We start from the raw sequence: 23,027 nt of genomic DNA, 5'->3' as shown, positions 1-23,027 counted from the left end.
GTTACCGGGAGCTGTGGATGCTCCACACGTCAGAAAGGCAGGCCGCAAGGTCTCCGTCTACCTGCAGCCACTGGTAACCCAGAGCACTCTCGTAGCCTAGGTCACATGGACACTGCAGCGAGGCACGAATGTGACTTTCTTCGGTAATGTCATGCAGCATCTGGGCACTAGGTGAGTCCGGCATAACCCAAGGGACTCAGCTAAATACACAGCCTGCCCTTGACTACTTTACTGATGCTTCTATGAAGCATGCTACTGGTCCCCAGACAGACCATTCTACCAACCTGTCTTCAAATTAAGATCAGGCTGGTTTCAACAATACAGCCCTCCCATCCCAGGGTAACTTCTCACTTGTATGCATGCGCTAGCAAGCACGGCATAGCCCAGGGGTTCTACTGTAATCTTTGCCCTGGCTCTATAGAAAGATTATCTGAATCTAGATAATACTTAGGCCTGCCATGAGGGCAGGGGACTGGACTAGATGACCTCTCGAGGTCCCTTCCAGTCCTACAATTCTATGGGCTCACCTGAGGTTTGCAGAGCTGGGCTCACCTCGGTGTCTTTAGGCTTATCCCTGAACCCAAAGCCAGCAGCTTTTCAGTTCTTTTTGGAAGATGAGACCCCATGCCCACGCCTCGCAGGACAGACGTGGATTTCCGTCCCACAGGAACAGCCCCCATTCACTATCTGCGGTTCAGATTAGCTATGATAAAACCAGATGTGTTTGTCTTAGAAAAATGACAGGGGGGGAATCAAAACAAGTAAAAGTTAAGCAGAATAAGACATGACTGTCTAGACTTCATAAAGTCTACCTAGCCAGGCCAAATCCCATAGCTAGTGTCTATTGATCAGTTCCTTTCATCTCGGCAACGGCCTAGATTGTTCTTGCCAGCAGCAGGCTGGATTCAGTCAGTTCCAATGCATGTCTCCCCAGGGCTAAGGCTTGTCCCCTCTCTATTTATAGATTCCAGCTCCTTTGTTTTAGGGTGTCAAAATCCCTGGTTGCAATGTCAAACTTCCAGCCAAGCCTCCCTGCTCAATTAGCACGGAGACATTGCTCATTAAGTTTGTGATCCCTGCTCCCCTAAACTGAGAGCAGTTCCTCCCCAGTTAGCAGCTGCGGTGTAGTTAGCATATCAAAGAGTATCACCACCTCTTAGACAGTGCCTTTGTTTTCCTGCCTGAATGAGTGGGGTAGCATATTTCCTTTACCTTGTCTATACACAGAAGTTGATTTGAATCAGCTGAACCGAAATCAGTTTAATAACTGATTTAGGGCTTGTCTACATGGGGAAATTTACCAGCATAATTATACAAAGCTCTATAAAGGGGTTAAGCGAAACTGGAAAAAGACACCTTCTGGAATAAGGGTGCGGCTTCACTCAGATAATCAGCACCTGGCTTAGCCTAGTCTGGGTGCAAACAGTCACGTTACAAAGCCTTACTGCGTCCTCACTGGGGCTGAACTCACCTGTGTGTGTCAAAGACTCCTCAAGGCACATCCCATGGGTCTTTGTGCTGCAGAGCACTGAACTGCTCTCAGAGTAGCAGCCGTATTAGTCTGTATCCGCAAAAAGAAAAGGAGGGCTTGTGACACCTTTGAGCATTTATTTGAGCATAAGCTTTCGTGAGCTACAGCTCACTTCATTGATGAAGTGAGCTGTAGCTCACGAAAGCTTATGCTCAAATAAATTTGAACTGCTCTGTGAGTCTTTCCCAGTGAATTTGTGGATGAACTTAGAATCATAGAATATCAGGGTTGGAAGGGACCTCAGGAGGTCATCTAGTCCAACCCCCTGCTCAAAGCAGGGCCAACCCCAACTAAATCATCCCAGCCAGACAACTTGTTTGTCTTACTGGGCACAGGAGGGGCTTGTGGGAAGGCAATGGACAATGCTCGGCACCCGAGGGGTTTAGCCTGCATCCTCGCTGCAAAGTGGGCCTTACCAGACCACATGAAAGTGGCACCCAGGTTTTAAGGTGTAGTCCAGGCTGAGGCAGCTAGCCTGGGTGGAAAGAGGCACTAGAATTGAGTGAGCGGGTTTTGTGTGAGAGGGGGCAACACCCAGTGAAGAGCCAAGTGCTTCAAAGACATCCCGAAGAGTGTCCCCACAGGGAGTAATACTCCTCTAACTATAGTGATATAATTATACTTGGCATAGTTGTACTAGTGACTTTCCCCATGTACACAAGCCCATCATTTAACAGGCGCAAACCTCTGTGTGGACACACATATCAAGTTACAGCTAGCTCTGTTGGTGTAGCATTGTGCCTGCCAGGCCTTGTCCGCTTGAGGAAGTTGTACCAATTTACCCCCAAAAAAGACCATCCCTGCCCACAGGACAAGCTCACCTCAGGTTTTAATTTACAGAAAACAAATTAACGCTGCATTCAAACTAGCCGCCAGGGCGTTAAAGTCCATACCATGCACACTCGTCCTGCACAGAGCCCCGAGGCCAGTGTCGTCAAGGTTAGGCCCTGACCATGCTCTACGGGTTAGGGCCAGGACGGAGAGCTTCCTTTCCCTGCACTGGCTTCACCCTGACGAGTGACAGACTTTTTATCTGGCCTGCTGGGTCCTGATTGGTCCACGCCTCCTGCAGGGCTGATCATGGGAGGCCACTCCAGGCAAGCACTGGAGGTCTGAACTTGTGGCTCTTCTCTGCATGGGGGGTGCCCCAAGCTGGCTGGTAGCAAACACCTGGAACACCCCGTCACACGGCCCCAGTGAGATTCTCACAGATTCATAGAGTTTAGGGCCAGAAGGGACCATCGAGTCTGATCTGTAGGTCACAGGCCATTAAATCTCATCCAGTGACCCCCCCCATGTTGAGCTCAGTGACTCGTTTTGGACTACAGCAGCTCCCAGAAAGGCGTCCAGTCTGGATTTGAAGACAGCAAGAGCTGGAGAATCCACTACTTTATGTGCAGGCCAGGCCTGACACGCCATCTGAAATGCACTGTCCTTCTTGAATAGTGGCAATATGTTTGGAACAAGAAAGGCTCATCTTGTCACAGATGACATCATCCTAGGTCACTGTCAAGTGATCCTCACAGTCAGGTGAGGACAGTCGTACTGCCTCCTAGTGGTTGCAGATGTGAGCCGAGAATGCGGCTAAGAAGAGGGTGCACAGTGCGATTTCAGGGGGCCAAGCCTTCCTCTCTACACCAGCCGTTTTGGGGTGCACTTCCATTTGTGGTACCAAAGGGCGGGGGCTGCCTGTGTATCCTGGGGAAGGGTGTCATGCTCTCTAATCCTGAGGCCTAGTGACACAGAGCTGAGACCTCAGGCAGCTGCCTGCGCCCCGTTGCCACAGATCCTAGTGAGCCTCCCACTTGGCCTCTCACTAGGACTGTTGTGAGAGGGATCCAACCGTCTATGCTCTGGATCCCCTGGTGGCGTCAAGCCCCTGTAGACCAACAAAGTCGAGCCACTGCCCCAATCCAGGAGTCACTATGCACACGCTTAGGGCACAAATGTTCTATCAGGCAGCCCCCTCCGAGTGCTGGGACCTGCCGTCCACGCCCCCCAGGGAACAGCGCTGACCCTTTGGACTCCCTGTCCTTAAATGCACCCCTCTTCCAGAACTCCACCCCAAAGGGGCAATTAGTGAGGCTTCTGCTTACAGTCTAACTCTCTCTGGGACACACAGTAGTTGCTAAGCAGTCAATATGCATACACGGTCCAGTCGAACTCCTTTCTGTACCAAATAAAGCACAGGAGACCGCACAAAGCGATCAAACATCCTAAAGGCAGTGTGTCCCTCCCCGCTTACCCTCCCTTTGGCGGATCATCCATGCTCCACGAGGCAGGGTCAGTCCTCCGCCCCCTTGCCTGCCCTGCCCCTTGCAACAGCCTCCTTCATCTTAATCTGGTACAAAATGACTCTCTCCCCCCAGTTCAGTTTTCCCCAGCGAGTCCCTTTATAGGCTCCTGCTGGGGTCACCTGCCGCTTTTGTTCTGCTTTTTGGTAATTTCCCACTTCTCTCAAGTACCCCCCCCCCCGATGATGTCTAGAACAAACCCATTGTCCCAAATTGTTGTACTTCCACCACCCTGTCCAGTGCTGCTGATCACTCACCAGGGCCCCTGGCTTGGCAGAGACACGCCACAACTCTGCTAACTCTGGGTGGATCCACACTAGAGGCTTTCGTTGACTGCAACTTCCTGATCCAACTTCATCACATCAGCCCCAATTCAGAATCATTGCCGACAGAACTTCGACTTCATCGCACCCATCCATGCTAACATAGCCACTCTTGTTACCACCGCTGGGGGAGCACCCGGATGGCAGGCTTCTGAGGCAGTCTAGCACACAGAGGGCCTCTGCAGCCCTGTCTGTGCTGAAGTCTCAACACAGTTCCTGCTAAGCTGGTTTTTAACACTATTATTTATTTGTAGTATTTTAGAAGAGTCTAGAAGCCCCAGTAAACATCAGGACCCAATTGTGCTAGGTGCTGTACAAACACATAGTGAGATAAGCTCCTTGAACCAGGGAGTGTATGTCCTAAACAAAGACAGATGCAGCATGGGAGGGGAAACGGAGGCAAGGAAAGGGGACATGACTTGCCCAAGATGACCCAGCAGGTCAATGGCCAGGCCAGGCAGGAACCAAGGTCTCCTGACGTCTAGCCTGGTGTCATACCCACTAGACAACACTACCCCAGCATGGTTTTAATCAGCAGAGGTGGGGCTAAACTGTTTTAAAGCCATTTTCTAAAGCCCCATTCAGAGTGTTCCATTGCAGGACTCCAGGGGTCACCCTTGGGAAATAGGATCACTCCTAGATTCCAAAATATGTTCTAAAATAGTTTGGCCTTTTGCCCTCACTGGCTGGCCAAGCTGTGTCTGGAGCCAGTTCAAACGCAGTTTTCGAACAGGCTCCAAAGCCCAGTGCTTTGTCTTGGACACACTCCTGGGCCAAACAGGTGGGCGAGGCCAAACCTGCTCTCCACTCTTTGGAAATGACCAAGAAGGCCGCGGTTCTCATTTCTCTCCCTTCTGTTTCCTGCAGAGGATTTTGCCAACGCATCCTTCACTCTGGGAGGAGTCCCCAACAAGCGCCTCTCATCGCTGGTGAGTCACTTCAGCCAAATGAAGCAGCATTATGAGGGACACTTACACATCTGGTGACTTTCTGTCTAGGTCCTGGCCTTCATGTAACCCACTTGTGCCTTCCCCTCCCTATAAGCTCAATCCTGAATATCACCCAGATCCACCTTTGCTTAAGCACTGAGGGACCTTCAGACATTAGCCAGCATCAGCTGTTTGCTTGGCCCTGTGCAAACAAATAAGGAACTACAGTCCCTGTTCCAAGGCACTTACAATCCAGAACAGGTACAGACAAACCAGCTCATGTCTACACTAGGATAATGTTCTTGAATTTGGCAATCAGTTTCCACCACTGGTTCCCAGCTTGTTCCCCAACTGGGGTTGAAAAGAACATGGCTGCTAGTAGACAGAGGCAAATCAGTTTCAATACCAGCTACAGAAACATGCCAAACACCTCCTTCCAACCAGGGCAGAGTATCCCTTCTGGCGTGGGTGTCAAACCAATTGGTCCATTTGTTTTCAGCCCTGGTTGAAGGAAGATGTGGGGAGGGGACTGACTATGGCTGACATCCGTTGCCCTTGCCTACACTGGACTATTCAATTCTCCCACCATTGCTACCATCAACACAGTTCCAGCAGCAGGAGCCTGTGTGTAGACAGGGCACCTGCATCCTGTGGCATCTTAATCACCATGTTGGACCAGACCTGGGCAGGGTTAGATGACTGGTAGGTAAAACACCAGCAGAGGCTCCTGAAAAAAAAAACCAGTCCAACTCAAGAAGAATGGTTCACAAAAATCTGGGAGGTGGTTATGACGGGAAAAATAATGCACCAGTTACATACTGCGCTGGGGTGTGCACCTGTGGTGGGATATCTAAACCTCTCACTGGACAGCAAAGGGTTAAAGAGCAGATCCCACCCCTGTGCCCTTGCAGAGCATGCGCCAATTGGAGGCGGGGCTTAAAAGGGAGCCGGCGGCCGGCTCAGCTGGGGTAGGGAGGAGTTGCTCTGAGGGTGCTGCAGGAGGATAGAGCCAGAGCTGGGTAGGCAGCCCACGAGATAGCTCTTATGGGGACAAACAGCAGCATGCTGTAGGAAAGGTTTCAGGGTTAAGCAGCCGGGTTAGTCTGTATCCACAAAAAGAACAGGAGGACTTGGGGCACCTTAGAGACTAAACAATTTATTAGAGCATAAGCTTTCGTGAGCTACAGCTCACTTCATTGGATACATTCAGTGGAAAATACAGGGGGGAGATTTATATACACAGAGAACATGAAACAATGGGTGTTACCATACACACTGTAACGAGAGTGATCAGGTAAGGTGAGCTATTACCAGCAGGAGAGAAAAAAACAAAACACCCCAAACCTTTTGTAGTGATAGTCAAGGTGGGCCATTTCCAGCAGTTGACAAGAACGTGTGAGGAAGAGTGTGGGGGGACCAAAATGAGGCTTGAATAAAGACTGGGAGTGGATGTGTCATAACACAAAGTAAAACTATTTCCCCATGTTTCTGTAATGACCCATCTATTCCCAGTCTTTATTCAAGCCTTATTTCCCCCCCCCCCCCCTACTGTTCCTCACACGTTCTTGTCAACTACTGGAAATGGCCCACCTTGATTATCACTACAAAAGGTTTGGAGTTTGTTTTTGTGTTTGTTTTTTTTCTCTCCTACTGGTAATAGCTCACCTTACCTGATCACTCTGGTTACAGTGGGTATGGTAACACCCATTGTTTAATGTTCTCTGATATAAAATCTCCCCACTCTATTTTCCACTGCACGCATCCGATGAAGTGAGCTGTAGCTCACGAAAGCTTAAGCTCAAATAAATATGTTAGTCTCTAAGGTGCCACAAGTACCCCTGTCCTTCTTGCTGTAGGAAAGGGGGGGATAGGAAGTGACCCAAGGAGGCTGACTTGAGGTGCCCCAGGGTGGAAGATGCTGGATGGGCTCTGAGTTGGAACCCAGTCGAGCAGGAAGGCCTGAGTTCCCCTACCCCTCCTACAGCAGTCACTGGGTGGTGGACCATGGACCTGAACCTGTTCACAGCTGCCCACACTGGCCCTGAGAGAGCTGAATTAGGCCAGGTGGGTCTAATCAGCCAATTAAGCTGCAAAGGGGGGAGATTTAGGCTGTGTGGAGAGTGCTAATTAGCAGGAAGCTCACCTGTGAGGGGACAATCAAGGCTTCTGTAAAGCCAAGAGTCTGGTAACAGTGAAGGCTGCAAAGAAGAGGCCTGAAGTCTGTCCCCCAGAGGGGGGCACACCTGAGAAAGAGGTTACCTAGCAGCCTTAAGAGAGGGGGTCTGACTAGGAAGACTTCACTGGAGAATGAAAAGCTTGGGGAAGCATAGTAGGACAAAGTCCAGGGAAGAGAGCACTACGGTAGGTATAGCCATAGCCCTTAATTACTCGCTGTAGGGCTCTGGACTGGAACTCTGAGTAGAGGGTGGGCCTGGGTTCCCCGACCTCCACTGCAGAATGGCCATGCTTGGGGCAGTGAATAGGAAGAATGTGGGAGTGACGCAGCGGGTGTGAGGCTGCCTGATGCTGCTTGGGGAGAGACACTTTGAAAGACTCCCCTGGAAGGGGGATCACAGTGTGAGCTGGCTGGAGAGCTGAGTCACGAAGCCACGTTGCAACTCTGTGAGCAAAAGAAGAGCTGCAAAGGTAGAGGAAGAGAAAGGGGGTGCTGAACCAGGTGGAGCTAATCCCCAGCATCGCCAGGAGGCGCCACCCAGCAGCATGTCCTGTGACACATACCCAGCAAGATAGAAGATGCTCAGATATTTTGTTACCATTTATTCAATACTCAGAGTACGCTCACTTGCCCCAAAAAACAGCACATCTGTTCAATTTTTTTTTGAATAGTAACATTTGACAGACATACCTGGTCTGTTAAATGTGTGTAATCAGAGATTTCAACCAAAAAAATCTCACACACAAACCCCCCAAACAGTAGATATCCTCCACTAGGATGAACTGCTGGTGGCAGAAGTTGGGATTTTTAAGGGGGAAAAAATATCTAAGCCCTAATTCTCATTTGTACTAAGGCCACTTTTAGCTCTCCAGCAGCTTAAAGGGTTTTTCTGCTTGCTTTAAAACCCTTTACACCATCTTAGCATAAATGAGATTCAGGGCTCTAATGTAGACACATTCTTGGACAACTGGTGGTAAATATCCCTTTGTGATAAGGACATCAGCTGCCAGGAGGGGCATGACTCATTGCTGAAAGGCTTTGGGGAAGAACTGTGTTGATAAGGGAGAGGAGGGGGAGAAGGAACAGGGGGATTGGAAGTGGCAGGAGACGAAAAGGTGTAATTGTAAATACACTTGTTTCTTTGATATATTTGGCCCAGATTTCTCCTGAATGTGGGGTGTGTGGATCTTGTTCTCTCTTCGGGCACTGGGGGGGGGCAGTTTGAGCTCAGTTTTGCTCCATGGCGCTCTCCCAAGGCTTAGCTTTCTCAGAAGTTAGTTACCTGCAAGGAGCAAACAGAGATAAAGAGGAACTCCTTTCTAAGCTCATCCTCTAAGCAGGATTTCCCTATGCCCCACTTCCTGTCAAAGTTGGATCCATCTGGCTTTTACTCCAAGCTCTGTTAAACTTCTGTTAAACATCCGTCTTTCCTGTTTCAGAACAGGAGCGAGTAGCTTGCAATCACTTTCATCAGCTCACGCTCTGACTAGTTAATTCCGTTGCCTCTGTGTTTTTTGTTACCATGTGCCATAACTGTGGGGCCTGGAGATTAAGGCAGCAGGACAGTTTCTACAGGTACTGTTATCTGAGGATTTTAGAAGCCAATGTAAGCCCAGAGAGCAGCTATTCATAAAAAACTTTAGAGAGGTAAGCGATGGTGGTTTTGCAGTAGAAGAAGGTAAGGATCCTGGATTGCACCATAAAAAGCTGTTTGCAGTGAGTGAATTCACAGAGAATGCAGGCCCACATTTCAGATGCTCAAACCCCAGCTTAGCCTAAGCAGTGGGATCATTTTCAGGGCGGGTGATAGGATGCCAGTTATTAGACCAACATACGCTTTGCAATACCCCAGCTGACAGTTGTTGGGACAAAGGGGCTTCTCTTTGCATATTTGTTGGCCTATTCAAAGGCACTATCTTGTGTACTTTTAGTAACCAATGCAAATACAAGCATTTTCCCTGTATAAAGGCCATGTGTGATGGAGTGGGCCGAGCATAGGAGCCAGGAACCCCTGATGTCTAATCCTGGCTTTGACACTGTCTGGCTTTAAGCATGTCACATCACTTCAGTTCCTCAATTGTTCCTATTTGTAAAATGGGGATAATACTTTCTCTGTATCACAGAGTTATTATGGAGATTGATGTTACTTGACAGTTCTGTAGCACTTTCTATCCCAGGCTCCCAAATTACATTGCAGGCACTGATGAGTTGATCTGCATAAACCCTACAAGGTAAGTATCTATTAGCAACTCCATATCACAGATCGTGGGACTGAAGCACACAGAGGTTAATGAGACATAGCTATAGGGAGTCAGCAGGGAGTCACTAGCAGATCTCAGAGTAGCAGCCGTGTTAGTCTGTATCAGCAAAAAGAACAGGAGGACTAGCAGGTCTGCTGGCTCCCTGTACTCTCCCTTGGCCCAGACCCTCAAAGGTGTTTAGCTGCCCAACTCCCATTGAAATCCTTTAAGGATCTAGGCCCTTAAGTGCAAGATTGTTCTTCCTCCATTAATCAGATAAGGTTCACAAGACTTTGCCAAGTCTATAGCATTCTGATTTACACATATTTGCTGCATAAAAATAAGCCAACTAGCCAAGAATCTGGAGCCAGGCCCCTGCCAGGTGGATGTGGATCAGTCTGACTGTAAAAGGATACCAGAGTGAAAAGATGACTCTGGATTTTCTACTTGCTGGCTGCAGATTAGGGGGAAGGGGAGACTAAACCAGGGGTTTTCAAAATTAGGGGGACTAAACCAGTGGTTTTCAAAAAAAATTTCTGGCGACCCAGTTGAAGAAACTTATTGATGCCCGTGACCCAACGGAGCTGGGGATGAGGGGCTTGGGGTGTGGGAGGTGCTCAGGGCTGGGGCAGAGGGTTGGGGTGCAGGGGTGAATGCTGCAGGGTGGGGCTGGAAATAAGGGGTTCAGGGTGTGGGAGGGGGCTCTGGGTTGGGGTGTGGGAGAGGGTCAGGGCTCTGGGGTGGGGCCAAGGATGAAGGGTTTGGGGCGCAGGGGATTGGGGTGCAGGGGATTGGGGCGTGGGATTGGGGCTTACTTCGGGGGACTCCTGGTCAGCAGCACAGTGGGGGTGCAGAGGCAGGCTTCCTAGGTGGAGGCACGCGAGCAGCTCCGTGCGGTTCTCACCAGCAGGCCCTGCCCCCATTGGCCAGGAACCGGCCAATGGGATTTTGGAGCCAGTGCTCGGGGCAGAGGCAGTGCGTGGAGCCCCGTGGCCCCCCTACCTAGGAGCCGGACCAGCTGCTGGCTGCTTCCGGGGCACAGCGCAGTGTCAGAACAGGTAGGGACTAGCCTGCCTTAGCCGGGCAGCACCCCCGCCGGGACTTTTAACGGCCTGGTCGGTGGTGCTGACCAGAGCCGCCCTGGCCCAGTGCCTTCCATTGCATCGTGACCCACGGTTTGAAAACCACTGGACTAAACTCATGAAATGGGAGGGCAGTCTATTGAATTGGCCTGCAGGCCAACAGCATGGGTGGGATGCAAAGGGTTCAACTTTGCTGCTTGCCCTGCACCCCACCCTTCCCTGCTGAGCTCCCAGCTGGGAGCCTGGCGTAACATCCCTTTTTTGCTTTGCTACTCAGGGGATGACCGAGCTGGGCCAGTCCCTCACTGCAAGGTACCGAGCAGGGAAGATGGCTCCGCTCACTCCCAGCACTAACCACGAGGAATGGCCAAGCTACACACAGGCGATGGCTGACTGGTCACGCTTCATCTCCTCTGCTGGCGAATTCAAGCTACCCAGCGTGAATAAGAAAGGTACAGCCAGGCATATGGGAGGGGCAAAGCCTCCCTTTGAAGGAAGGGAAAAGTCATCGTCAGTTCCTCTCTTAGATAGGCAGCTCGAAGACCCTCCTGCCTGCCCGTTTGGGAGACGGGCTCCCATGCTGCCTACTCCTTTTGAGGTTTAATGACTGGAGGCTCTTCCAACGAGCAAGATGAAGCCAGTCCAAGACTTCACTGGTAAAATGACAGCTGTGATATTGACCAACACAGCACCCCAAGAGCTCTGAGGGATTGTAGGGGCCACTGCCTTGTGGCTTGCCCAGGGGGTTGTAAGTGTGGCATTTCCACACGTACATGCTGCATCAGAGCCAGCCCATATGCACAGTAAATTGCCCTCTCTTTTTGGAATAGCCGTGCTGTCAGATCAGGCTACAGAGCCAGCCGGAGACACAGATGAGCCGGATACCGAAATCCATTCACTCTCCCTGTATTTTCCAGAATGACTTGCTCATAACCAGAGCCCCGTATAGAATGTGATTATGCAGAGTTTTACTTTTAGTTGCCACGGCTGTGGTATTCTAGATTCTTTCCTTTCATAGTAAAAATATTAAGTCTCTAATCCTGATGGCGGCGAAGAAAGCTTTCTGGTTGTGGAATGAACATAACCAACGCAGTGCCCGAGCTGGCTCAAAGGTGCAAAAGCTCCCATTTGTCTCCATGGGGTGTTAACTCAGGAACTTAGTGATGACAAGTCAACACCAGTTTGCTGATCACTTTTGCAGAACGTGCTTCCGCCAAACCGTCCCCAGGCCTTCCTACGTGCCAAAAACCCCCAATGTACTGCGGAAATTGGCAGCAAACTGGCCAGCGCAGAGTTGAGGGCAGTGTAAAATGAAATGAATATCTAAATATGTTAGCCAAGGGCACCCAGATGTTCTGGTGATGGGCACCACATCAGTCCTGGGCTGGCTGGGGCAGTGAAGGGGAAAGGACAGGAGGGGCTATTGCTTTATTCTTTCATTTTACATGGACACTGGCGAGCAGGGCAAAGCAGCTCTCTTGACAGCGCAAAGACCATCAGTGTGGACATGCTGGCCGGAGCTCCCTCCGCCTTTCTCCCTCAGCGCATCCAGCTGAGAGGGGCCAGAAATATTTTAAGCTCTTGCTGCCAACCTTGGAGGACAGGAGCCTAGCGCGCAGGGGGGATATTCACCATGAGGAAGTCAGTCTTTCCGCATTCCCAGGGGTTGCCATGCGGCGTTCTCCCAGCATGCCCTGTTGCCTGGGTATTGTGTGGGGCTATCAATTCAAGCCAGAATTAAAATATTAGCGTGCAACAGGGCTGGGGTCACTAGTGATAACGTGTGCACCGTTCTCTCTCCCCCCAGTGCTCGGGTTCAGCTGTTACGCCGTCAGGTACTTAAAGCCAGACGTCTCTCAGACATGGAGGGTAAGGAGTTCTCGGTGCTACTGAATTGCCGTGCAGCTGCCTCCTGCTGGGAGCCCTGGGGATCACACGTTGCCTGGGGAAAAGTGGAATTTACGTTTAACCTCCTCCAGACAGGCATTTTGCATCAACACATGGGATATCAGCCACGACCACCCCGTCCTTTCCGTATTGCTCACTCTGATGGAGGTCCTGGCTAGAGGGAAGGGGAATTCTAGGAGTTGCCAGAATGGAGAAATTGAGACCCACTGGGTTAGTGGAACACTGTCATAGGCAGGAGGTCAGACTAGATAATCACGCTGGTCCCTTCTGCCCTTAAAGTCGGAGTCTAATTCACTTCCAGATCCGGTTGGCTGATGCTGGGGAAGGCTCTTACTGTAGCTTCATAAACGTGAGAGGAGGAAAGGGCCTTTCCTTCATAGCCTACCAGACTCCTCGACCCCCCACAAGGGTTCTCAGATTTCTCTTTTACCAACTACGACTCGAGTTCATATCCCACGCTGGGCTTTACCACTGCAGAGAATTCCATGTCACCATTCCCCACCCTACAGCCCCCCCGGGATCCACTATTCCAGCCTGACTCGGTCCACAGGTAGTTACAGGTACACTCATGCCCCAATGTATGTGCACTGGGGGGGGCTGCCTGTATACAAGTCAGGTTCCTTGGGAGATTTGGGTCCAGAGATATAAGGAAAAGCTGTCTGGCAGTTATACTGCGGGAGGGGAGGCCAGGAAAAGGAAAGGAGCAGGCAGCTGCCAACTGGCAGGAGTATCTTTATAGTACCAACACCATCTCACCAGTAGCAGCAGCTGTCACCGCCCTGGGCTGCCTAAATCACAGGAACTGAACGGGAAGCAGCTCCAAAGTTCTACATTTCCTTCACAGTAATAACTCCCACCACTTCCAGACTGGACCTCCTCTCCTGAAAGCTTCTAGAGTGCTCTACAAGTTGTACTTCCCATTCCCTCGGCACTAAAACGCAGCCACATCTGGGGTGGAACATGGGAACCCTTCTGCACCTGCCACAAGGTTTTTTGCTCTTGTTTCAAGAACCAGAAGCCCCATGGGCCCACCACTGACCACAAGAATTTAGGTTTTACATCTCATTTGAGCAACTGTGACCCTGGGCACCAGAGGCAGACAGACCTTGCAGTCCCTTCTAACCCTATGATTGGCTCAGGCCTGACTGAGACAAGAGCGCCACCTATTGAAACATGTGCACCACTGCCTACAGCACCTGGATTTTCCATGATTATGTCCCATCCAAGGTGTGACCTGTTTGAGCACTTACTAGCTTCCAGATCTCACCATGTTTTGGAAGGAGGTCTTCCCTGGTCACAGAAAAGGTTTCTAGGTACCTTTATTCTTGGGAAATACCATTTCAGTTCCTTCTCTTGAGACTAATGCAACCTGCCAATATAAATCAGGTGTAACTCAACTGAAATCAATAGAATTACACTGGGTGGGAGAGGAGAATAAGGCTCAGGTCCTAGATTCTAACATTAGGCACGCAGCAAGTCACCCAGGGGGCTGCTACGGAAACCAATGGGAAACTTGACTTCCACACGTAGTGGTCAGGAGAGGCTGGACTCTAGTACAGTGGTCCCCAAACTTTTCCCTCTTGCACCCCCCCCCACCCCTTACCAGTAATGGAACATGTCCACGACCCCCTGGGCCGGGAGTGGAGTCACAGCCGAGGGCCAAGCTAGGGCCAGAACAGAGCTTGGGGCAGAGTGGGGCTCCCTCCCCACCCGCCCGCGGGGGCTGGCTTGGGCCCCGCCATGCTCCTCAGATGTTCCTCTGTGCCCCCTTAGGGGGGCACACCCCACAGTTTGGGGACCACTGCTGTAGTGGCTGGCCAGGTGGCAGCAAAAGGGTGCAGCTGGAGGGGGAGTGGGGTGCTACTTGGTTACAGTGACCATTTCTGACCACTCTCTGCGCTGTCCTTCCAGTACTGCCTCAATCAGAACCCCAGCCTGGACAGATATGGACAGAAGCCCCTCCCTTACAGCAGCACGTAAGCAGCCCCAGGTTCCCTGACCCAGGCTGCCGTTGTAACCCCTTTGTGCCTTTCTGTGCCTTACAGTCTTCTGTTCCTTTGCAGCAATACTTTCAGGAGCTTTGGGTCAGCCTACAGGTAAACAGCAGAGATGCTTCTGAATTCAGCAAGTGGGCCAAGGCGAGGGGGCGAGAGCTGGGGGGACAAGTGAGGGAGGCAGGGTGGGGGGAGATGGGCTGAGGCTGAGCACTGAGGGGAGGGAGTGCATGGAGGGAGGTAATGTGTTCTCTCACCCTCGGGAAGTTGGCTGTGGGGAAGGAGGAGAATAATTTGCATAAAGCCATTATCCTCCCTCTGCCAGATATTCCCTGAGGGCCAGACAGTAAACTCTATACGCTCCCTAGGGGACTATGCAGGTGAATAACTGCTCACTGCTGGAAGGAAGGGGTTCACAGTCAGGATCAGAAGCACACCAGCACCGGCACCGGCTTACAGCTGGGGAGGAGACAAATACCACACGCACCCCAGTTTTGATTTGCAAGTGCTAATTGGATTCTGCGTGCGCACACATGGTCAAGGGACTAGCTGTCCTACTTTGGCTTGCTGCCAGCTGGGACAGTCCTAACCCATCTGCCTTTAGCCTAGCCTACATTTGGACAACACAATGCTACTATGCAACTCTGCCATCACACTGGACTGCTGGCAAAAAACTCTCCCCATCATGGGCCTGTGCAGAAAGCTAGCATAGGCAGGGAAAGCAGTTAGTGAATCATTCAGCCCCAGACTCCTTGCCGTTTAACATCTTTGAGCCTGTAAGAAGCACAAGAGCATACCAGGGCTGTACAGACTTTACAAACAGTATCTACTGCAGCAGCGTGTATGAATGCCACACTGTCGAGAAGTTTACAGCACAACAGTCAGACTTTAGACGCTGTGGTCCTTACACCAAGTGCAATTCCTCCTCCTCGTCAGTCACTCATATTCTGCTTTAACACCCAGGATTGCTGTAACTAAACCAGCATGGGGGCATACGGAAGTGTAGCTTGTTGTGGCCGCTGTCACAAGTTATGTTTTTTTCATTTGCGGAGTCTTGCATTTCACTTCTCCACCTCAGCATGCTCTTCACATAGCATGGGCTTTCCTGAGGGATTTTTTTTAAATTGAAATAAATCCATTTCAGGTTACATGCTGTGTAAGAAATCCAGATGCCAATTCCAGCTAACTCTAGTTAGGTGTACGTGCTCAAACATTGATCCCATGCCAAAATGAATTACTCTGCACATGTATACATGGAGCATCTACCAGAGCGTGCATGCAAGCCATTCGAATCAACACACTGGTTTGTGCAAGCTCCTGATAGGTGTGAGAGAGCGCGAGCCTGGTATCCTAGGACAAGACAAGTTAGTTCCAAATATTAGAGGCAGGGGCATGTTTACTCTGCACTTTAGAGGAAGCGAATAGGGATGCAGCTTAGGGCACTGCTAAGAAGAGTAGGGAGGAGAGCGGAGGTGGAAGGGACAGAGAAGGGGAGGGTCCCTGGAGTGGATAGAGAATAGGTGGGACTCTGGGAAGGAAGGAGAGGGAGAAGAGGTTTCTCTTAGGAACAGACAAGGGGAAAGGAAGTGCTCCATGCGGGGAAGATGGGCCAAGGCCCAGTACAAGTGCTTAGGGGGAAGGGGGATCACCTAGTGAAAGCATTTGAAGCCATTTGTTGTGCTTCATCAAATGCTGTGTCTGTTTTCCTTCGTAGCCGCTCTCACTACCTCCAGCCCTGGCGCTAGATGGCAGGAAACAGGAAAGGGTGTGGAGCCAGAGGTGAATCTACTTGGCCTCTGACAGCCAGGTCCAACAGCCAAAGCGCACAGGATCCAAGGGCAGGAGATACACATTGGTTCCACTTCCTAGCAAATAAAAACCACGCTTAAAATGTCTAAATATAAACGAAGAGAGGATGAGGGAGGGACTTCCTGGAGGTTTTCAGACCTCTCTCTTCCCTACCCTGCCATTCAGCCTGAGCTGTGAGGAAACCAGGAATGGAAAGTTGGTGTGAGCTGGAAAAGAAAGAGGTTTGCTGGACATTTTCAGAGATGCACCAGTCAATTATATGCAGAAGCACCAAAAGGCCCCAGTCAAAGATGAAGGTGCCACTGCGCTAGGTGCTGTACATATATCAAAGATACAGGCTCTTCTCCTTCCCTGCCATGCACATGTAGCTCAAACAAAGAATGCTGGGCACTGAGGCAACCCTTGTGTCCTGTCTGTTGGAGATGTCCATAGTGTCCTGGTTCTCTTCCCCCCCAACCTCCCCATCCATCTAAACCTGCTAGCATTTACTTCCTGTCATTCACTGGGATAAGGCTCAACTCTCCCGCACCCAGCCCTGACCTCCAGAGCACTCTGTGCCTCCCAGGGCCAGGGCCCTCCCCCTGCCAGCAAATACCCTGTCTGCCCAGAGTCCCTGCGAGAGAGCCATTTCCATACCATGACGCAGAACTTCCCAGCCCAGCTCTCTGTGCCTACTGGATAGCGTCATGCCTAGCAGCATTCTGCACGGTCTGGCAGAGCAGATTTAGGAATAGTTGGAAGGTGCCTTTAAAATGGCCACAGGCCTAGGCTGGCCCAGTGGAGCTCTTTAAACTTGGGTGAGTCAGCCCCTCTGTGCCTCAGTTCCCCGCCTGTGAAATGGGGATGGATATTTGCACTGCTCTGCCTCTCAGGACTGTGGTGAGGATAAATACCTGAATTGTGCAGGGCTCAGATGCTACAGTGATAGGGTATGTGTCTTGCTCCCAGTTAGACAGACAAGCTGGGCGTAACAAAGCAAGTTACTGGAGAGCACGGAGAAGCAGCACTGGAATCGGGCCCTGCTGAGCAGACAGTCTTCGGACAGATGCCAAAGCCAGAAATGCATGGCCCTGTTAGGAGCTGGTGAGGAAAGGGCCATTGCATTAAGTTTTACACTGACCCCTTGCTTAAGAGACATTCCCGGGCTATAATGCTACCCGGAGATGGGTGCTAAGGGAAGGCATGGAGCTGCATTATGCCAGCAAGAAATAGCCACAGTATGTTTGATGCTTAACCATGGGGCAAAAATAGATCCCTTCAACGCCAAAGTGTCTAATTTCTGTGGCTAACGCATTCTGGCACCTCCGCTTCGGTTGAAATTGTAACAAAGGGCAGCTGACACCATCCAGCGATCAAGGGCATCAGCAGCGACTGGATGCCGGAACTTCAGCGCCAAAAGCACAAGCCCCTACCCCCCCCCCCCCGGGGCAACTTGGAACGAAGCTGCAGCTGTTTGAGTGGCTAGTGCAAGACATACTAACTAAGCCAGCCCATTTCAGAATCACCTCTTGGTAGAAGGTGCCGAAATGGAAAGAATTCAGAAGGCTTTGAGTCAAAGACTAACATCTTATCCTGGAGTTTGGCTTGGAGAAGAGTGGACGCAGACACAGGGAGGTAATGCCAGGGGTATATTAATTCTTAAAAACCTACACCAGAAAAAAAACAGTATTAAAAAGGTGGACAAGCACCCACACACCAAATGGCTCAGTAAGAAAGGCCAATAGTGGCAGATGGGAGCCCAGTGCTAGGCAATGTCCCATACTCCCGGGAACTAGATCTTCATCTCTATGAAAGGGCTTTAGATTGAATTTGGTTGATTCCTCCTGGCGCAGTATTCATGGCACGTCCGTTGATTAAAACCGGGCTGCGCAGCTCACTGGGCATTGTACAGGGTTTCAGGACGGCAGCACAGTCCAATGGAGTGGAGCACTGCCTGGGAATCTACAGACCAGGCTTCTTATCCCAGCTCTGCCAATGACCTGGTCAAGTCACTGCACCTCTCCCTGCTTCTGCTTTCCCTCCCTCCCTTGGTCTTGTCCATTACACTGAAAACTCTCAGGACAGGGAGCGTTTCATATCCTGCATGCACAGCACCTAGCCGCACTCTCAGTGGGAACCTTGAGGGTCCTGTAATAATGGGTGTATGAAATAGCGTGAAGCACCTACAGCCAAGGACAGGCATGGGGAAAAGATCAGGAAAGAAACCACAACAGCAGGATGCTGGAGTAGCTTTTAATAGGGTAATTGTACTAGAGCGATGCAGTCCTAACCCAGCAACCCCAGCCACACCGCTCCACACAGGGCATACCGCAGCAACAGTTGCTCGGTCACAAGACAAGTAACAGGGCTGGGGCAAGTTGGTGCCTGCGATGCAGTTCTATTCCGGGCCGTTCACATTCTGCCTCACCCTCTTAAACACAAGGACAAGCGCCAAAATCCTACCTGAAAGCTACGAATGCTTTTTCGGGGCAACTAAAAAGCCATTCAATGTACGTTAAGCCTGTGCAATTACTGGTTTTGAGGCAAGATGAAAGGAGTCTGTAAAATGAAGGTTATCCCTTCTCTGCTTCAGTATATTTCAGGTGGAAAACACATCACACGTTTATACAGAGCACAGTTCTGTCACCCGCGTGCGGAGCAGTAGGATTTACCTGCAGGAGGTAGGGGCGTCTCAGCGAGAGACCGGATGGCAGAGTCAGGCCCAGAAGAGAGCAGGCAGACACCCCAGCTGTCTAGTTGCTTGGAAGATCTCATAGTACTTTCTTGTTCATTGATGAGACCCAAGAGTAGCAGGGAGGCTTCTGTTACCTGCCCTTGAACAAGGCATTGCCAAGGGCATTTAACAAAATGGAAAAGTGGAGTTAAGAGACTAATACTTATTCCTGTGTGGCAGGCCCCTCCAAGCAGGGTTAGAAGGAGCTTTTGGTACAGAAATCAGTGTTCACCAATTCTATTGTGCAGTTAAAACCTACCTCAGAACTTTGTGTTGCTCAGTCCACTCACGCTGCTGTGGAGGCCATGTTCATCGCCTGCAAGGAGCCTTACCCCGACTCTACATCCCCGAGAGCTTTATAGGGGCACCAATATAATGGCTATCACAGCTTTGATTCCAAAGGAAGTTTCAGCTCATGCTGCCCATGCCTCAGTGTGTTTTGACGAGCACAGCGGTCTTGTGCCTAGGGTCAGTTTAGAGCAGACAGGCTAAGTTACTAGAGAGCAGGGCTTTAGAGCCATGAGGAAGGATAAAAGAGGGAGATACAGTGCTCTTCCCGGTCTATCCAGGGAAGGTGGATGATCAAAAGGCAACTTACAAATAACAGGACATATCTGTTTCTAAGACAATTAGGAGGTCGAATCAAATACAGTATTTCACTTTCCAGCAAGCTAGGAGTAACAGCACAGAACACAACCAGCTCCTGTCAGTAAACAGTGACCCCAGTCCCTGAAATGGAGAGAAGCCTCCATGATCTTTGACACAGGCCCAATTAAAGGGATTGCACAGAAAGGTGGAAACGAAAGATACAAGCCGAGAAATAAAACAGCCCTTCAGTACGTTCAAAGCAGCATGAAGCCTTTCAGTTGAGTGGATTCCAACCACTTCCCCACTGGTACTTAGCTGATTGCTTCCATTGGAGCCCTGCATCACAGTAGGATGGGAATAATGCCTATAAATATAATATCCTCTGATGCTACTCACATTCCCACCTGTGTGGCATGCTGGTTTAAAGTTAGACTGAGAATGACAATGGGAGAGCTTTTCATTGACTCAGTTGGCCTTGAAAACATTAGGAGTGCTTACCTTATAGAGGAGACGACATGGAGCAAACATGTTAACGATACACAAAACATCGAGTGGTCTGGACAAGGAGTATTGACTGGACACTGCTACCCATTCTCTCAAACATTTTAGATGTGGAAAGTGAGGCCGCGAGGTGACGTGCCCATGGTCACTCAGCTAATCAGTGTCAGAACCAGGAACAGAACTCTGGTCTCCTGATTTGTGGAATGGGAAAAGCAGTAGCCCTTAAGCAGCACTGAACAATGCAAATACCATCACAGGCAACACAAGCTGGTAGGAGAATTCCAGAGCAGCACCACCGAGTTACTCAAGGTGGTGGTGGGGGTAGGCACAGAAGAGGTTTTTCCAATCACAGAACAGGCTTTTTCAAAAAAGAAAAAAAAAACTAAGTGTGATGAGAAATGGTCGCCGTTGTGGATATTCTTTCTAAACACCTTTCCATGACATCATTCATTTCTCAAAGACGTTTTCTAAATTACTGAAACTGCTCGTTGACCAAACCCCAGTTTCCAGTAACAAAACAGTGTTTTTGGTAAACGACAAATGTCTATCGCAGTTTCAAAAGCTATTGCAAAATAAAAGAGGGGGACCCCACCAACTTTGAACCCTGTGAAACAGGAACCACTTCAACATTTTGAGCAGTTGTGTTCCCACCGTTTGGCCAGCTCTACTTATTACTCGTTAGAATTTAGCCAGCTCTTAACCCTTTGATTTATGCAGATTTCTTGGTTTTATCGTTATTTAGTAAATTCCAAATCAAAAGACACTTACTGTGCAAAGCTGCCAGCGTTTGGGGGGTGAACCGGCCCCAAAGACATACAATATTATCTGATGCTCTAGAACAAAGTTCAAACAGTTCCATATTTTAAAACCCTAAAACACAATTTAACTCCCCCCGCCCCATGTCTGGCTTGGAAATAACCTTACAAATAAGGAAGCTAGGCAGTGGTGAGGGGAACCCCCCCGCCCCCCATTTACATCAATAATTAGACACAAGGCTTGAAAAACATGCCACAGAAGTTTTAATGCATGTGGTCAGAACCATGCTTCTCTCCCCTCCAAAAAGCCAGGAACCCCAGCAGCACAGAGCCACTCACTCAATACTGACCCAGAAGGGAAGGCAGCCACCTAGCTGAATTGCCAGCACCACCTTCCTGAAGGATCTAGGCCAGGGGTTCTCACAACAGATTTTTTGCTGGCCTCAGAGTGCGGCCACCAACTCTTGCTGGTGGCTGCTCTGACAATTTTTTCCTAAAATACTTAATTAACTTTAGGAAAAACAAATAAATATGCACATATCCATGTCCAAATCATTGTAATTTATTTATGTAGGGGTTTGGGTTTTTTGCAGACTCAATAATAAAAATAATGTACAGTTGTCCCTATTCTTTACTGGACCTAAAGAGAATAGAAACACAAAAGGTGCTTTGCATGTTTTGCTTCTTTGGGTTGATTTTTTTTAAGACTTGCTAGCTAGTAAGTCTGCTATTGTGAAAAGTGATGTTTGTATTTTTGTTAATATCACTTTTCACAGCAGACTTACTCAGCCCTGGCAAGCTGAGGAACAAATTAAACCCTGGATGGGGAGGTGGGTAAGGAGGCTGGAGGGCCAGGGCAATGGAGGACTGGATGGGGAGGTGGAAGTGAAGGTCAGGGCGATGGGGGTGAGTCTGGGGATGGAGCCTGGAATCCTGCTGCATGGGTGAGGGCTGGAGGAGGCAGCAGGATCCAGGGGCGATGTGGGGGCATGAGGGGATGGGTTGAGCCCAGGGCCGGAGCCTGAAGCCCTGGGACTGGGGGACAGAGCCTGCTGCTGCCGCATGGCCAGAGCCTGCCACCCACCACCCCAGGGCAGAAGCCCAAAGCCCAAGCCCCACTGCCCCCAGGAAGGTGGAGAACTCACACTGGTTGCCTGCTCCTAGTGTTAGTGGCTCCAGAAGAGGGCAGGGACCAACCCCTGCTGGCAACCCTGGGGGAGGGGCCTCTGCTTTGTTCTCCCCCCTCCCAGAATCACCATCCAGGAGGCTGTGGCTGCAAGAAAAGCCCACGGTGGCCACATTTGAGAAACGCTGATCTAGGCCTTAATTAAAGATTTCCCAGCCATATGATGCTGCCCTGCCCAGGTTAGGGGGTCAAAGTCTCAGGCAAGTCTCCCTTCACAATAAAGGATCTAAGCACGCAAAAGATCCAACTTCTAGGATACAGAATTGGAACATTTCCCCTCCCCCTCAAAACCAGGAAAACGTAACATGCTGTCCACATAGTGCAGTGACATTATGGGCTGTTTCTAGGAAGCCAAGAATTTCATTCACTGATGCAAGTGCTACTTAACACAGACGTGGGTTCTGTTCCCAGCTTTGCCACTAAGTCACTTTCCCTCTGTGCGCCTCCTTTCCCAACCTGTAAAATGCAATGACTACTTACCCTTCTTTTGTCACAGTGCTTGGAGATCTAGGGCTGTATATTTATAAGCAGGACCATTTAGAAGGGAGAAATGTTTTGAAGGTGCGACTGCTACAGGATAGGATCCCAAGGGAGACACCTAAAAATGAGGAGGGAAACCGGCTACGTTTGTTGCAGCGTGAGTTTTGATGTCAAGAGATCCCTCGTTCCTGATCCGGGTCTCTCGTTTTCAGAGTTACACAGCCCTGCCATCTCAACCCCCCTGACATTAATCGTGTGCTGCTGGACTGTATGTTCTCTCCCAGGTTTAGATCTCAAGGGGGATAGGGAGGAAGCGGGGCCACAAACAGGCAAAACTGTTTTCCTCTTTGCATCTCCATTATCTGGCCAAAATAACAAAACCCGCATGACGGAGTGGGTGGAGGGGAGAATAACTTTGTGCATTTGAGAATTTCTGTGCCTGGTTTCTGCCCAATTCACCGCCAAACCACAGAGTCATTACAATGCGATGACTAGATGAGCGTTGAGGAAGAAGCAGA

The 23,027-nt window shown here is 50.1% G+C and overlaps 1 protein-coding gene across 2 annotated transcripts in view; it reads left to right on the top strand.

Moving 5' to 3' along the window:
* Positions 1–21,408, top strand: part of SPMIP8 (sperm microtubule inner protein 8) — a 29,967-nt gene extending 8,559 nt beyond the window's left edge. The window contains exons 3-8 of one of the 2 annotated variants that reach the window (XM_084644760.1): positions 5,016–5,077; positions 10,853–11,027; positions 12,383–12,444; positions 14,395–14,459; positions 14,547–14,579; positions 16,192–21,408. In XM_084644760.1, the coding sequence (XP_084500886.1) occupies positions 5,016–5,077; positions 10,853–11,027; positions 12,383–12,444; positions 14,395–14,459; positions 14,547–14,579; positions 16,192–16,222 (428 nt within the window). In that variant the 3' untranslated portion in view covers positions 16,223–21,408. Of the gene's footprint in view, positions 1–5,015; positions 5,078–10,852; positions 11,028–12,382; positions 12,445–14,394; positions 14,460–14,546; positions 14,580–14,845; positions 15,572–16,191 lie in introns of those variants that run through there. The other variant, XM_084644759.1, reaches the window with a different exon arrangement.
* Positions 21,409–23,027: the final 1,619 nt, after the last annotated feature.

The sequence above is a fragment of the Lepidochelys olivacea genome, assembly GCF_965140295.1.
Source record: "Lepidochelys olivacea isolate rLepOli2 genome assembly, chromosome: 12".
NCBI lineage: Eukaryota > Metazoa > Chordata > Testudines > Cheloniidae > Lepidochelys > Lepidochelys olivacea.
The sequence above is the reverse complement of the archived record's forward strand: the minus strand, read 5'-3'. Positions and strand labels throughout refer to the sequence as shown.